The sequence below is a fragment of the Lates calcarifer genome, linkage group LG7_2, assembly GCF_001640805.2.
Source record: "Lates calcarifer isolate ASB-BC8 linkage group LG7_2, TLL_Latcal_v3, whole genome shotgun sequence".
Lineage (NCBI taxonomy): Eukaryota > Metazoa > Chordata > Actinopteri > Centropomidae > Lates > Lates calcarifer.
In genome coordinates this window covers 12715819-12732311 of record NC_066854.1, presented here as the reverse complement: position 1 = coordinate 12732311, position 16493 = coordinate 12715819, and the positions used below count along the sequence as shown (strand labels likewise).

The 16493-nt window shown below is 41.3% G+C and overlaps 3 protein-coding genes across 4 annotated transcripts; 1 reads left to right on the top strand and 2 right to left on the bottom strand.

The window, feature by feature from the left end:
* The first annotated feature begins 153 nt into the window (after positions 1–153).
* arl6ip6 (ADP-ribosylation factor-like 6 interacting protein 6) lies at positions 154–2434 on the top strand. The gene is made up of 4 exons (XM_018704446.2): positions 154–653; positions 1056–1109; positions 1608–1740; positions 1839–2434. Exons 1-4 carry the CDS (start codon positions 383–385, stop codon positions 1930–1932), a joined length of 552 nt encoding a protein of 183 aa, XP_018559962.1. The 5' UTR covers positions 154–382; the 3' UTR covers positions 1933–2434.
* Positions 2435–3693: 1259 nt separating this feature from the next.
* On the bottom strand, positions 3694–11186 carry LOC108902554 (thiamine transporter 1-like). The gene is given in 7 exon segments (XM_018704477.2): positions 3694–6646; positions 6748–6889; positions 8246–8438; positions 8537–8783; positions 8869–8971; positions 8973–9424; positions 10927–11186. Coding segments are annotated over 7 exon segments (1428 nt in total). The 5' UTR covers positions 11050–11186; the 3' UTR covers positions 3694–6478.
* Positions 11187–11272: 86 nt separating this feature from the next.
* atg3 (autophagy related 3) lies at positions 11273–16486 on the bottom strand. Of its 2 annotated transcripts, none has more exons than XM_018704478.2 (12): positions 16271–16486; positions 15966–16007; positions 15792–15841; positions 15457–15527; positions 15041–15148; positions 14707–14762; positions 14315–14408; positions 14184–14218; positions 13938–14090; positions 13730–13857; positions 13500–13568; positions 11273–13173 (listed from the first exon to the last, which is right to left on the bottom strand). In XM_018704478.2, exons 1-12 carry the CDS (start codon positions 16340–16342, stop codon positions 13092–13094), a joined length of 960 nt encoding a protein of 319 aa, XP_018559994.1. In that variant the 5' UTR covers positions 16343–16486; the 3' UTR covers positions 11273–13091. The 2 variants fall into 2 exon arrangements, with proteins under 2 accessions (XP_018559994.1, XP_018559995.1); XM_018704479.2 differs by having other exon boundaries at positions 14707–14759; positions 16271–16485.
* Positions 16487–16493: the final 7 nt, after the last annotated feature.

The window sequence follows — 16493 nt, the reverse complement described above, 5'->3', positions numbered from 1 at the left end:
AAAAGCACAAATGCCACAAAAATATAAATTCGTGTACCTGGTCAAAAACCTAAACCAATCAGCTCTGAGATCAGGTGAGAGCCTGGCGTTTCCCATCATGCACCTTGATTTTGGGAGGTTATCGTATGCATGACGTCAGAGCAAATCGGGATCAAGTCGGACAGTCCTGCGCAGGCCTGGCTCATTTCAAACGAACGTAACCACAAAGTATAAACAAAACTACACCTACGGAACAGCCCGAGGGACAATGTTGTGTGCGGAAGTAAAAGTGGAGTAAGGCAAAAGAAGAAACCTAGGCTACAACAGCTCCTGATACAACTCCACAACGGTCAGCGTATACTATGCAAACAAAACTAAAGCTCATAATTTCAAACGCATCAGAATGCCGAGGAGTGCGACAGACTGGGACGTTGTAAGAGAAAGTTTCGGTCGCTCACATTCGCCAGAGGATATGGAACATCCAGAAACTTACTCTGGGAAACCCAGTATGAGTGTCATGTCAGGAGAGGGACTCGGTGGGAGTGTGGGGCGGTCGTTCGCCAGTCGGAACGGTCCCAAACGGTGGTCCGTCGTCGTACTGTCGGTACTGGGCTCCGCTGTAGCTGCGGCCGCCGTTGGTTGTTTCTGCGCTTTCGTCTACCCGATACTCAAAGGTAAGCGCGCGCGTGTGCACGTGTGTCACATAGGGGTGTGTGCCTCGCGCACACAATGCTGTGGAATCCGCAGCTAAGAAGTTACTGGTTTTAAGTCTTTTTTTAAAAAAGAAATCTGATGTTATTTGACCTTGGGAGGAGTAGTTTGACTAAATAGTCTTAACACAAGGTCCACTTACTACACCAGTTTATCTTACAGGTAAAAAAAGGTAAGTAAGTGAGCCTTGAGTAGGGATTATTCTGTCAGACTGTACTGTACTGCTTCAGAAACAAGCTAATCTCTGTGATAAGGTCCACTTTGACTGATGCTTTGACAAATATTCAAGTCAGTATTTGCTTTTGCCAAAGATGTGATGCTGCTACTCTGTCAGTAGTGATACTGATTGACAGTGACTGTTTCAGAGCTGCGGGCAGGGAGAGTGAGAGGAGAGGATGGGACTGAAGAGAGGATTCTGGGTGAGTATCATCATCTACTCATTCTGTCCCAGATTCACTGTTTTTTATCCTCTTCATGCACAGTTTGGACTTTCTATTTAACTACATGCATTAAGTAACCATATTATCCCCCACCAGTGACAAAGAGCTGAAGTCCTGTCCTTCTACTGGCAGTTTTGTAGGGATAACAATTAGTTTGCATTCAGTGACTGCAAGTTTGTGCTCATTGCTACAAAATGTATTGAATAGTTAATATCACAGTCAATATCAGCATCAATATGATATCAAGTACAGTAGTAGAGATTCATTTTTGCAGAAAGAAACCCTCTATGTAAATATTATAGGACAGCAACTAACAATTATTTTCATAATCAGAAAAATTAATTGATCAATTGTTTTCTCTCTGAAATGTCCAAGAATAGGCCAACAGTCCAGAACCTAAAGATAATCAATATGGAAGAGAAAAGCAGCAAGATAAGAGTGAAGACTTCTATCTATTAACCTTATATGTGTGTGTAGGTTTCTGGAGTATCCTCGTGCTGTCGGTGTTAGTGGGATGTATCTGCTGCGTCTGCTCGTGGACTCTCACCTACCTTGACTCGTACCAGCCTGGCATGGTTTTCCCAACACCGCTGGCACTGGCCCAGTTCAGGTAACAGTAATCAGACCAGTGTGGGTCTGCCTGCAGGTGATGACTTCCTCATGTTTAAAATCAGGAATCAGTGCCTGTCTGTCTGTGTTTTCTTCCAGAGACGTATCTGGCCGTGGTTTCCACATGACGTACGGCGTCGTCGTCCTCAACGGCATTATGGCCATGCTCACTGTCATCTGGAGCCTCACCTGACACACACACACACACACACATCCTCAGCAGAAATACCCAGATGCACAGGTATCTGATGGACAAGCAGTGACCATGTAAAAGTTTCTGACAAGTTCTCTACTATTAATTTAAAATAAAAGTTTGGAATTGAACATAAATCATTATGTGTTTGTGGAACCACCAGGCATCCAGTCAGTGTGAGAAGGCTGTCTCTAATAGTTTCTGCAGTGCACTCTGGGTGTTTTGTATCCAAACAGTTAAACTCTAATGTTCAGCGAAGTAAAAAGAACCCAGGAGTAACAGCTAAAGACTTCACATCATTGGAGCTGCTCCACGACTGAATATACTACAGGTGTATACCAGGCTGGTTGTTATTCAGACTTACTATTTACACTTGTAGTCAAGACTGACTTTGTTTTATAGTGATATTCAATCTTTACTATGTATTTCAATTATGGTTTCAGTGCTAATTAATTAGCAGTCTGTTACATGTTGTCATTAAAAGAGAACATGATTAAAATGATGACCAGTATTTGTTTTTTTTAAGTGGAACTAAAGTTATACAGAACAGAACAGTTTGGATTGACTGTGTTTATTATGTGCTCTGTCTGTTGATACTGTCTGTACTTATTTATTTTATCTGAGCAGTATCCAGGACAGCAGTGATAACAGATAAGAGCCCAGCATAAGACATCTTACCATTGAGACTGAACCTACAGTACACAAACATGATTTAAAAGTTTTAGCAATTACTGAGAAGTCCTTGTTTGAGTTAAATCTAATATGATTCATCCTCACAGTAAGATGTTTTTTCAAATGAAGACCGGTTTGCTGAGGCATTTTCATTCATGAAAAGCCTCCCTCTCTCTCTCTCTCCCCTGTGTTTCCTGTCGCTCCTCACTGTTTCTATCTAGGGTAGAAATGCTTGAACACATAATCAAAAAAGGAAAAACATGTTGTTTTTTTCCCCATGAGAAAAAGCAGAAGAAAATCAAGGGGGAAAAGCAGTATCAGTAAATTCACAAAATTCTAAATCTGATTATAATAATTATTATAATAGAATGAAGTCAGACAAGACCAGTCAGAGTCAGAGATAAGTCCAGATGCAAGATACAGTAATTTCACATAGAGAAACATCTGTATGTTACAGACTGGAATCTTCATCAATGATTATGAGTTACATGTTCAGGTCTATAGCTGGTGTGTTGATTCCACTGTCTCCACCAGGCTGCAGTGTTGACAGTCCTCAGCTGGACAAAGCTGCAGCATGTGATTTGTAATTTTCAGTCACAACTATAGCTAGATGTGTAAGTGGTGTATGTGTTTATACATTCTAAATATTCCCATATGAATTAGTCCCACAGATTCAAATATTACACAATTTAACTTTTCAAAATATACAAAGTATAAAGTTAAGGTATTTGTCTGAACCCAGTTGTACCTCATTAGGAGAAGTAATGTGGCAAATGTCACAGTCCAGAGCTGCTGTTGGGAGGTAGAGTGCTAAGTGATTCTGAAGGGTGCAGAACTAGGACAGGAACATGGCAGTGTTTATCTCTACTGTGCTCAGAGGTGCGGTGAGGGGCCAAGACTTAGTGGCACCCTTGGTGAAAAATCACTGTGTGGCTTTACTTGTTTAACTACTTGGAAGCAGCTGAATGTTTCCCAGACAAAGAAAGTACCACCACTGTTTTTCCACAGTCCAACTTGTCTCTAGCTGAGCTGGAATGGTTTGTAGGCAGCAGAAAACATTTGTTGACCAATTATGTAGATCGATGAAAATACACATAAAAACGTTCATTTATTTGTGATAGGTATTGCATAGAGAGAGCATGTCTGTGTGGATAGTCCATCACAACGTGCCTTTTTGCAGGTAACAATAACCACACACCCATTTCACACACTCAGAGATGATCACATTTAAAAATAGTGCAAAGGTTTAAATGGAAATACAGAATGAACACAGTCACACAAATCTTTCAAAGAGCAAGTTGAGGTCTCACACAATACATGACATTCCTGAGGCAGCCCCCTCCCCCCCGGCTAAACAGGTGACCACCTCCACCAGTGTCAAAGGAAATGAATACAGTTGATTAAATGATAGCTTGGGAATCTTCATGGGAAAAAGAGGAGAGGCACAGCAAAAGCCCAGTGTTTAAAATGCATTTGCTAAGACTGGACAGATTGTGAAAGAAGACATACGTAGGTCATTCATATAACTGTAATAATGTAACGGTTATTTTAAAAAAAAGAGAAAGAGAAATTAGTCTTAACAGTGGTAACAAATGTGTTTCATCCAACTTGAATAAGCGTAAAACAATTTTATGAATAAATACTCACTTTAATAGATCCGCATTGTAGTGTTCTTCACATATTAATATTACCTTTGTGACATTTGATGGTGCTGAAATTTGCTAAATCCGTGTGCATGGAGCATCTGTCATGTAAAATTGTTTTACATTTACACAAAGTATTTGGTTGGTTTTTTGTTGATACACATTTGCAAATAACATAATTCACATTTGCAAATAACAATTCAGTCACTCAATACTTCCAACGTGTCTGTGCGTGTTTTTCCTGTGGAAATCAAAGTGATTCACTTCCAAACCACAGTTTCCTTTTCTGAAAAGGCAAACAATGAATGCAGCTCATACTGTGATTGTACTGCAAAATAAACAAGGTATAATTTTATATACGAGTGAACAGTTACAAGGATGTGAATCTAACACTAACACTAGCTGCCAACACAAACTACATGTCTTTTGATCAGAGCTCTCTAGGTAGTTTTTAAGTTTAAAAAATGCAGTAAAAATGTGCGTAACATTTGGCAAGTATAAAGAAACAGGCATTATCTGAAGTGCTCCACACTTCTGCACACACACTAGTATACTCTCCAAAGCAACAGTCATATTCCATACCATACCAAGCAGACACTTTTTCAACTGCATGTATTTGGTCATATGTGTTTGTTATTTCTTTCAAATTAATTTGGTTGATGTCAGACAATAATAATCACTTCTATCACTTAAAATGTAAGTTGGTGATCTTCTATGGGGCAGTGACATTAAATCTGTGTTTCTTGATGTCTATCTTTTTTCAAGGACATTTTTTTAATGATGTACTTTTTAAATGTCACTAGTTCTCAGTTTCAACTTTCTGTCACTGTTTTGGTATAGTTTGAAAGATCTGTTGATGGTCATACTGACATTGCACCAGCAACAATACATAAAACTGACACCACTCTCTGTCACTGAAGGTGAAGGGCAGTGGTTTTCCAGTGAGCTGTGGGTCATGAACTCACTGCCCCTCCCTACAAGCCCTTCCTCTCTGCACCAAAACAGTGACAGAAATCTGAAACAGAAAACCAGTGACACTGAAAAAATATTGACAGCTTGCCAATTTCGATGCAAATTTACTTTACTGCCAAATTTTAATGTCACCGTTTACAATCAATTACTGTGTCGCCCAAACCTATTCCTCTTATTCCTCTGTGCCATAAAGCTCCACTGTTGTGCAACAACTATTAAAAAGAAAAAAGAAAAGAAAGCATCTCTAGGTATTTTTGACCTTTTTAGGCACTTCTCCAAACACAGTAACAGATCGTTTAGCAGTAATGAACATCTTCTATAGATATACACAGCTACAACAGCAAACATACGGTCCACAGTGGTGAACGATGTAATGTATTTCAAGCTTCAACAGCATTGTGTTCAGTAAAGATAGATATTGATAAGCCTGATGCTGATACAGTTTATCAGTACCAATACTTATCAATTAGAATTAAACTCATAATCTATGTAATTACATTTAAATTATAAATATAAAAATATTTTGGCTGGTGTCAAATTTAACACAAGTAGCAGTACTAATAAGGTACCATTCTTAGTATTTATTTAGCTTCTTCAAGGCTAAGGCATCAGTTTTAAGAAGCTGTGAAATGGACAGATATCATGTGATGTATGGTCTTCTAAAGCTGTATTGATCAGTCTAAAAGTCACCAGATTGAATGACTATTTAATGTGACAGCAGCTGTTCATATGTGTGAACATCTCTGCAGCTCTACAGAGCTTTTCAGCCTTTTTCACTCATTGTTTTGGATATACACATTTTCTGTATAATTTAGTCTGGACTCTCATTAGATGTTTTCTGTCATTAAATAAGTTAGCATGTAATCAGTTGTAATAAACCCACTGTAAACTGCCTGCCTAGCATTATTCTAAAAAGTGTGTAAACAGCGTTTGTCCTCACTACTCCTGTCTTTCATGGGTGCTGACTGAGCAAGTCTGACACACTAGCTGTAACAACAATATGATGTTATCTACGTTGTATGTCAGCTTTGACTGCAGGTCCTCTGGCACCTGTGGCCATAATGTTTTCAAGTGTTTTAACAAGAGTAGGCAAAGACGCAGTGAGCAGCCTGCAGTCATTACTTTAGCCTCTACCTTCTACTATGTCACATTTTACTTTGACACATTAAAGGAACTGTGTGGCTGAAGAGATTATTGAAGCCCACTTTGTGGAGTCATTGTGCTCACTTAACTTTGGTGTTGTCATATGTCAGTATCTTTTATCTGCAGGAGCTTGTGTCACTGATTGGAGGAGAGTCTGACTCGGTTTCTGCTTGGCTGTTGGCCAGGGCCTCCTGCTCGGAGCGCCTCCTGGACGCCAGTTTGAAGAGCCCGGCGAGGAGGAAGACGACAGAAATGGCCACAAAGTAGCCACCATATATGAGAAACTGAGGGAAGGAAACAAAACAACCACAAATCAAATCTACAAATGATACTGGTGGATGATAAACACCAGAAGTGCCTCCGTGTGTGTTGTGCTTCCTCCTACCTGAGTGAAGACATCGAGGCCAAGGCCTGCTGAGTCCACAACCACCACAGTGATTAGAGACTGCAGCAGGAGAGCTATGAAGGTGTTCACTCCAAACACCAAGGCATACCGCTGCATACTGAGACTGGCTGCAATCTGATATCTGATGGGTCAGAGGGCAGACCACAGGAAAACACCATGAGGAAAGCTTAGATCGTAGAAGAGTCTTTTTATGACTTACACAGCAGATTAGAAATGGATAGCATCAAGAACACGGAAATCATACACACTTGGATGTAGTGGTTAAGAAAGCTGACATCCAAATCCACCCACAACCTCTTGCCTCAACAGCACAAAACACAGAGGGAGAGCATAATAATCCCTCATCATCCAGCAGCCCTGCTATTTGCTTAGGCTCATGCTTGGTTTTTGTTGGGGGTGGTGATTTGACTATTTTCCCACGCTTCAAATCAGAATGTATTTGTTTAGACATTACATTTCGAATATAATTATAGAAGCTGCTGCTTCACTTACAGTAGGACACTTCCAAACAGAAAACAGTTCACAATAGCTCGTTCCAAACTGAATATACCCTTCCTTAAATGACTTTTTAAATGACTTTTGACGTTTTTATGACGTGAATGATTTGGGATCTGTTTGTCTGGTACTGTCTTGCTAAACCTTCTTGTAGCTATTTAGAATGTTAGACCTGGGAAGGTGAACAGAACCAGTCTCCTGTCAAATTCTATTGATAAGGGAAGTTTAAGATTACTGGCTAATTCTCTTGTTTTGACTAAAGTCTGTTCATAGCTAGTCAAATTCAAGGGCAAACAGCAATTTCCACAGCCTGGGATCCTTTAAGATAGAACAATATAACTACAATTCAGTGTGCTTCATAATATTTCTAACAGCAGAGACCACCTCTGTTGAAGTTGGAGGAAGTCATGCTCATAAGACTACAGGAAGTGTTGCTAACTTGTGCTAGCTAAGATCCAATACCTATTCAAGCAGCTGTTCCATTAGATTATGTGGTGCGAGAAACTGAAATAGATGGAAAGGTGGTAGAGTACGCCATTCTATATGTGTTTCATTTGTTTTTATTGCCCGTTATATTGCAGATGATGCACTGCATTTGATATACAGATTCGATGTTAGTGAAACACCTGGACTCTGCTGTTCTTACATGAGGGAGATAAGTCCTGGGCTGTGTTTTGTTATCATTTATATTTATATATTTTGTACATGTGTGAAACGTGGGCTCCTCTCTCTCTCTCTGTCTAAATTAAATGAAAATAAAACTGCTGCTGTTTGTAACAAACAGTCTCAGGGGGTATTTAGAAGGCCTCACCAATCTAGTTCTTACAATGGCTTACACCCGCTGTAAATCTCTTTAATCCTTTACCTCTGTTGTGACATTTTCCAGACAACTCAACATTTTAAGTGCCCTCAAATTTTCCAGATACACACTCTACAGAAGTGTGTGTTCACAGGTTCAAGCAGGTAGTAACCGAGTACTTACGTAGCCACAGTGATGAGCAGCATGTACGTCGCTCTGAAGAGGATATATGAGCTGTAACACAGCCAGATTTGCCTCAGTGTATCCATGACGAACACACACACAGCCATCAGCAGGGAGAGGACACACAGAGCCAGCTCCCCCCACAGAGCCCAGCATATAGGCAGGTAGCCCACCAGCAGAGCCGCCAGAGCCCCTGTGGACCAGAGGGGCACAGAACAACTGTTAGAAATACTGTTCAGGTCACTGCTTTCACGGTTGACATCATCAAGTGGCGACCAGCTGCTGCCTCACCTAACAGTGTGGACAGTGTCTCTACATAGCCGTTGTAGATTTCATACTCCTGGGATGGACGGATGTTCTCCCACAGTGCTTGAGCGTAGTTGATGACCTGGAAGTAGCCACACGTGGCCAGAGCCCACCACAGCGACCAGGCCAGCAGAGGGCCACTTCTGTAGCACTGCAGGAAATCATCAAACAGCTTCCGCAATACCTCCATAAGACCACTGCTGCGAGCTTCTGCCTCAGAGGACCTGGATACCTTAGACCAGAATACATTAACATTTTAACAGATAACTCAGCATCATAACTCTAGTTTGACCTGAACACAGCAGATTGTCACTCACTGTAGAGACATCCTGGCTGTTCAGAGGCACTTTGCTCTCTGAATCCTCCACCTTCTCCATGATGCTGCTGCTGCTGCTGCTGCGCTGGCCTCTCCTCCGCGCTCTTGTGGAAGAACAAGCTCCTCTTGGGCATAGGTAGAAACCAGGGAGCAACAAAGGCCACGACGGCTGACGCCAGAGTGACGATGACAAGGTGGAGCAGCTGAACTTTGGCCACGGAGAGCAGAAGCTGACCGGTCAGAGATCCAGCAGCTGATCCGAACAGGGTGATGCTGCGGCAGTAGCCTGTCACTCGCTGGTAGTGCACCGGCTCAACCACACTATAGATGTAAGAGAAGTAGGCGACCTCTGCGGCTGTGGCCAGCCCAAAGAAAAACTCCAGGAACTGCATGGCCAGTATGCCCTGCACCTTTAGCAGCATGACATAGGTAACTACCAAGCTTGTAGCTTGAAGGATCAATACAGGCTTATAACAGAGGTAGTCAGTGGCCAGGAAGATGGGGAACAGCAGGACCAGGTAGGAATACGTCCATATTGGATAGATTTCACTGACGACCTGCAGAGAACAGAGGGAGATTTACAGTAATTAGACTTAAATTAAAAGATTGCCATTTACTAAAACAGACACATACACAGAAAGGTATGACTGAGGTATTTTAATTTTTATGCCTTTCTGTTTATTTTGTAAATATCATAACTTATTGTTAATCATTTAGTGCATTTAAAATTATGTCCACACTAATTCTATACATTTTTATCTTTTGTGACAGTAAAAATGCCATGTCATGCCAACAACCCACTTCCTGAAACTGCTTTGACTTATAGTAAGGTCTTGTTTGATATGGTCAAAAATACTGCGAAAAATGCTGTATCACTCTCTTTTGGAAAGATTTTAGCAGGCTTGCTCATAAGTTGAATGAAGGTATTTAAGGATTAACTGGACATTCCACAGGATCTGACCCTTTTTCATTGGGGATTATTCTCTCTGAGGCTACATGTGGGCCTGTTGTGGGCCTAGCTCAACAGAACAGACAATAGACAGTCCTGTTATTATGAAGCAATCCACATCATCAGTGTTCTCTGAGGGGTGGCTGTGGTAACAGTACATCTGCATGCTAAGAAAAGGTGGAAGGGCAAAGAAATTGAGACAGATAGCAGGGGCGGGGCCAAAATGAGGAATGTGTGTGAATGTACTCCAGCTCTGACACAAGCAGCGCTAGTGATGGTGTAACAAGAACAAACACATTAACACTAACACCACTGCTTTGGCCTGCCGTGGAAGGATATCACATATGAGTACAGTCATGGTGAGAGCTTTTGTCCAGGTTTTGAGATCGCTTGAGGTTTCTGCCTCCACCCCAGCACAACTGCAGTTGGTTACAGCTTTCAATGAGCACTTAAAACAAGCAACATCCAGAAACAGTGCACCTGATACTATGTATAAAGGTTTATGTTGGAACTATTTTCTGTTCTTTTCGACAAGTAAGTGACAAATAGCTACATCCTTTAAGAAGTCCACGAGTTTAAGATACAAATGGATGGAAATGAGACATAAGAGATGCGTGTAGAGAATTTAATACAAAGATATAAAGCTAAGGGATGGTTATTTGGCTCAGGCAGCATGAAGGTGAACTCTCTTGGACCGATGCTGAGAAGACTTACGAGCATTAAATCCAAGAAACAGGTGCTTCACTCTCACATCCAGCCAGAGGAGTGATACACGTGACCTCTCCTACAGCAGAGTCTTGTTACACGGTGACATTTCTCTCAAAGCCAGGAGACGAAAATGTTTAACAATGTATTAAATATAGCAATAATTTACTTCAGTTAATTTTGACTTAAAACTAACTTCCTCGCATCATAAATGATGTAATAAAGGTTATAAAACAAGTCGCACAAACTGTGTATCACTCCGCCGGTGAGGGAATGGTTAGTGCAGAAGAAACAAAATAATAATTCACCTCAAATGTTTATTACGTCAAAAGCTGTGTGACACGGGGTCCTGTGAGCAGTCAGTGCTAACGGCTCAGTAACCTTTAGCCAGGCGAGGTAACTCACCTGTGTCTCCGTCAGGTTCTTGTCCGGTCCCATCAGGTAGGCGGTGAGGAACGGCTCCGACGGCCGGAGGTTAGAGAAGAAGCCGTACACACACAGCAGAAGAGTCGGGTGCAGAACAGACATGTTGGACGAACGCGACCTCCACGCGCGGCTGACAGCGTTCTACCCCGCTTCTTCTCTGATGCTGGTGACGTTGAAGCTGTAGGTGCGCTACCGCCACCAGCTGGTCTGAATGCGGAACAGCACACACCTCCTCCCAGGAAGAAAAATAATTTTTTGTTTTGTTTGATAATTAAAAAAAGTATTTTTTTCTCTGTAGGGTTAGGGTTATTAATGAATACACAAATAGAATTCTGAAACTCTTTATTGATAAATGTGCATTACTTTAAAATGTTCAAGTGTTACCACTGAGCACGTTACATCAGGGCACTGGACCAACAGGAAGTACAGAGTATTTTATCCAACCAACAGACAACAAGGAAAGTAAAGCAAGAATCACTGAAGCTCATATTTTATTTAGTTAAGTAAGCAGTCAGAAACATGACATTGATATAAGCCAAATGTTTAGAATCCACAATATTATGAACAAAACAGCCTGGAAATTCATTGAGGGATTTATTGATATCTGTGGAGAAGCTTGTGACAGTAAATTGAGGTCACAGCTCAACTTTTACATAAAGTAAGTAGTGATACGTCACACCTTATGCAAGCAAGACTGAAAAAAAAAAAACTTTGACACAAGCTGTAGAGGAGAGAAAACTGTCCAAAACTGAATAAAACACAAAAAGCACATAAACCAACTACAGGAACCATGAAAGGGGCCGAGCCATCGACACATTCAGAGAATGAAGCTTTAAGACAGACTGGCACGAAGAGCTGATAGTTCAGCCATGACTCCTGCACAGTGCATCAGAATGGAAGCAATAATAATCACTGCTGTGAAGCAAGGGAACAGTATTGTTAATAGTCAAGAAGCTTTTGTTAATGCTGCTGTCAGGTACAATAGTCCAGAGATGTTTTAGAAAGTGATGTTAGCGAGATACACACATTTGTCAGCAAAAGCCGTCTAAATCCACAGAGCTGAGATATTTTTTTCTGAATATTATTTGTAGTTGTACAAGAAACAATGAGTGAAGACCGTGCATGAGCACACTGGGGAAAAAGAGCCACTGTCCACAACCTGCTCAGACAGACACAGTCAGAGAGCAGCTGGTGAACACAGTGGAGCATTTAGCAGCTGAAGAGACAGATATTCCCTCAGGAGGCTGGTGGACAAAGCCAGGGCTAAAAGTGAGTAATGGACTTACATTCATCATTTGGACACATCACAATTGATGCTTGTGTTGGTCTGTGTTTACTGGATGTCTTAACAATTGCAACTGTTTGCTGACATAAAAACACATTTCTGTGTCCCACATATTGAAGGCAGGGCATGAACTAAAGATGACAATGTGTTTTAATGTGTGCACATGGAACTGTCTACAACAGGCTGTTTTCCAGAGACCATTTAATTCCTACAAAGTCAAGGAACGGACACTTTGCACAACCAGGGTTAAGTCATTTTTCTGAATCTGAAGCAGAGAAGCAGTGTGGAATGGGGTGAGTTTTAGAATCTTCTTAAGAACTTTATGAGAGTTCACCACATTGTGGTCACATCATTAAACCTGTAGAGAAAAATCAGAGGTACAGTCCAGCATTTGGAGCGCAGCCTTGTCTGAGTCCAATGAGAAGATAGATGTCAGTTTCATTTCTGTGTGTCTAGCACAGAGATAAAACATTCAACTCAAACTGTTATTAGCAAGCAGAGTACTTATAAATATATCCAGGTGTGTCGTTTTTACATTTCTATTTTTCTATAGGTTCAATAAGAAGGTACAACATTAAAACAGGACTCAATCCATCTCTGTGCTGGATGCAAACTGATCTCCCATCTCCTGATTTGACTCTGGGTTTCATGGAAAACAAGCCTGTCACCCAAAATGTCGGACTGTTCCTTTAACAGTTTAGCCACATACCTTGAACATTCCCCATGTCCTGCACCCACTGCAAGTGTCTCAGAGTAACACAAACATTCCACAAACCAGCTATAATCAGAGCAGACCACATAGAATCTCCCATCTTTCCCACGTACGTATGTTTTTAGCAGAAGCTGTACACAGGTGAAGCTACATGGTGAAGTGTCTCGTGTAGTCGTATTCTATTGTGGGAATGACAGCCTGAACAAACTTGAGGAAAATCAGAAGATACCTGAGAGTCACAGTTAAGAAAAAACACCTGAGGGGCATGGAGGGAAGTTCTAACAGGGAAGTTACATCACAGCAACACAGCAGATGTGACATTATGTTGTTGCTCAAAGAGAATTACTGGCAGACAGACTGAAAAGCTTCAAATGAAGTTGATACATTTAAATCACAATGGATTGATGGGTAGAATACTAGTGAGCAGCAGGGGATGTGGTGAGAATGTGAATTAAAGCTGCAACAGTGACACCTAGAGGCTGCAAAGTTACTTACCACACTCATACTGATGTTATTAGCGCTGCAACAATGTAGGTCATTACTATGAAAGGATACATATGCACGCCCAGCTCTCCTCCCCCCTCGGCCACAGTCTCGATGATCTTTTTCATCACTTCAGCGTGTCTGAAAGTAGAGGCTGAATCACTGCTTGAAGTATCACAACATTGCAAATACAGATACAGATTACAGAGAAATAAACCAGTTTGATTTTCAACACTTACATGATTATTCATACTAAGCCTGTCACCGAGGGATTAGTCTCAATGAGTGTGTGTCTTTCTTACCTGCAGGGGTGGACGGAGCACATGGCAGGTGGGGGGAGGTGGGGGTGGTTCTCGATGGTGACCGTCTTCTTCACGTGGTCCTGGCTGATGTCCTCATACATCTGTTCTACAGTCAGTGGTTGCCTGTCCTGGGAGAGACACCACATCACTTGTTACATACTGCAGCTTTGAGTAAAGGAAAATCAACTCAACATTATTGGTTACATACTTCATCATATCCAAACAGCCAGAGTCGAGGGGTCTGGTAGTATTTGTCATACGTGATGTACAGGTCATATGTTCTAGTCTGGAGGATGGCGTCTTCACTCCCAGGCTCTGCTTTGGCTTTAGTTTCTACCATTTTACTGGTGTCCAGAGTCGCCTAGAGACAGGACAGCAGTGTCAGGTAGTTAGATTGATGATTGATGATATTAGATCACACAACAAACATGCTGCAAAGCTTTAAGCTGTCCACCTCGTCTGTTTCCAGCAGGCCGCTCTCCTCATATTCTGAAAAGACAGCATGGAGGATATGGTGAGTTACACAACAGGGGAGATAAAAATGGCTGCTTCATTACTGCTAAGACCTGATTAAGATAAGAATACCTTCCATATCTGCTGCTTCTCCATCTTCATCATCATCTTCATCGTCATCGTTATCATCACAGCATGCTGCAGATGTGGCATTCATATTCTTGTCCTAAAGGAATTCAGATGAAAGAGACCCATTTGTACATTAGTGTGAAACAAACAAACACTGTTTTTTTTTGGATGTTTTTATGAACTGACTGTCTATGTATGCATCTACATGGTGCTGAATTAATGTGTCTGTAGATGACAAAGTTCAGTTTTAAAAAAATGTTTTCACTTTGTCATTATGGGTTATTGAGAGTTTTATCCATTCAAAATTCAATCTACGACACAAACTGTGCAAAAAGTGAAGAGGTATGAATACTGTACATTTGGAATTTTTTTGGATTTGACTAGAATCAACATACCTTATTATTGTCCAGTGAAATTTCTCGCACAGCGTCTGTGACTCCTAACACACCTGCTGACACACATTCACATCATCTTTACAAACTCCTTGTACCTTGACATATATTAAGGTCCCACTATATGTCTTCATTTTTATTCCCAATTACTCTTCTACATCTAAAAACTGGTGCTACATAAGCATGAAGAAATATTTCTAATTATTATTTAATATCATTTCAATCTAATGGATTAGCAAGTGGTTTCTGAATCAGTCAAATGATGTTGCACTGCTTCAAGCAAACTGTGTAACATATATAGTATGTCATGTATAGATGCTGAGAGGTGGTATCAAACCTGAGTTGTGGTAAGTGTCCACCCAGCCCCCATCTCCATCATCCTCCTCTATGATGGCTTCCAGCTCGTCTGAATACTCCATCTGTTTACAACGCTTGTAACAGGGAACTGTAAGACCACAAGCACAGGGAGGCGGCGTTACACGCAAAACAGAGGAAGTAAAAAGGCACAGACTTCACTAGTGACCCAAGTCAGGTCAATTTTATTTATATAGCACCAATTCACAACAGAAGTTATCTCTGTACATATAGAGCAGGTCTAGACCGTACTCTTTATCTTATAAAATTTACAGAGAGAGATCCAACAGATCCACCATGAGCAGCACTAGGCGACAATGGCAAAAAATTTAATTTATGGCGACCTGGGGGGAGCTGTTTAATATCACAAATAAGAGGAGTAGCAAATCCACCTCTTACCATTACGTGTCAGGAGAAACTGTTTATCCTGGGGCAGATATGGTTTCACCTTGACCTCTTCTCCAGTGGCCCTGAAGGGAGATGGAATCAGAAGCATAAAACATTATTATATTTAATCAGGCCATGTGTTTTGTGCTCCTTATGTTGTTACTGTGTTTAATCCCAAAGTGGAGCACAGGTTTTGTATTAACAGACAACACAAACAAAATCAATGAGTGGTAGAGGTTTAGTAATCACACACAAAGACTCTTTGTTCATGACTCACTCAGTCAAACGTCAGTCATGCTTCCAGGGAGCTTCTAACATGGTGAAACAATATATCTGTGGACACTCACCATTTCCATGTGGGGCAATGGTGAACCAAGTGATCTCCAGCTGCTACAAACTAAAACACAAAAAGACAGATTTAAATATGAGCTATAGATTAACAGACAACAACAATTGTTTACATGAAGCTAATAAAACACATGAGCTAAATTTGTAGGTGTCCTTAAACAAATCTCTCTCACCTCCTCTGGTGTGATGACTCCAGTCTCTTTGAACTTCGATTCCTGTGATTAATAGCAAAACCAAAAGCTGTATCAGGTGGAGGGGGTTAGCATTAACTTCCAGTTGTAAATAGAAGTTGTGTATAGCATTGACGGAACTGTGCAAAATGTATTCATGACAGGTCGATAATCCTTGACGTCCTCAGTGTTAGCTAACACATGCCGCTGTAAGGTACTGGACAGCACTGACAGTATGTTCATGTGTCTATGACATCTCATACTAGCCACCACCTATCAACCAGCTAGCTCATGCAATGTAAGTTTACCTTCAACACTGGGGTGAGAAACTCGGCCACTCCGAGCGCCGTGCCTTTCACCGTGTTTATCACGTTCTGCATCTTGTAAAGTCTCCCTGTGGATACAACGCGAGCTTCTTCTAAAACCGTCCGGGCAAAAAAATATTATTTTGACATAGCTACTCAGGCAGAGCCAGCAGCAGGGGCAAATCACATGATACGTAGGAACACTTCCGGTATCCGACTCTCGCGA

Coding starts and splice junctions, on each gene's coding strand:
- atg3 (XM_018704478.2), bottom strand. CDS start 16,342: ATGCAGAACGTGATAAACACGGTGAAAGGCACGGCGCTCGGAGTGGCC. Junction 15,149..15,456: donor GTTTCTCCTGACACGTAATG/GTAAGAGGTGGA, acceptor GTGGTCTTACAG/TTCCCTGTTACAAGCGTTGT. Junction 14,219..14,314: donor AGAAGCAGCAGATATGGAAG/GTATTCTTATCT, acceptor CTGTCTTTTCAG/AATATGAGGAGAGCGGCCTG.
- arl6ip6 (XM_018704446.2), top strand. CDS start 383: ATGCCGAGGAGTGCGACAGACTGGGACGTTGTAAGAGAAAGTTTCGGT. Junction 1,110..1,607: donor GACTGAAGAGAGGATTCTGG/GTGAGTATCATC, acceptor ATGTGTGTGTAG/GTTTCTGGAGTATCCTCGTG. Junction 1,741..1,838: donor CTGGCACTGGCCCAGTTCAG/GTAACAGTAATC, acceptor GTTTTCTTCCAG/AGACGTATCTGGCCGTGGTT.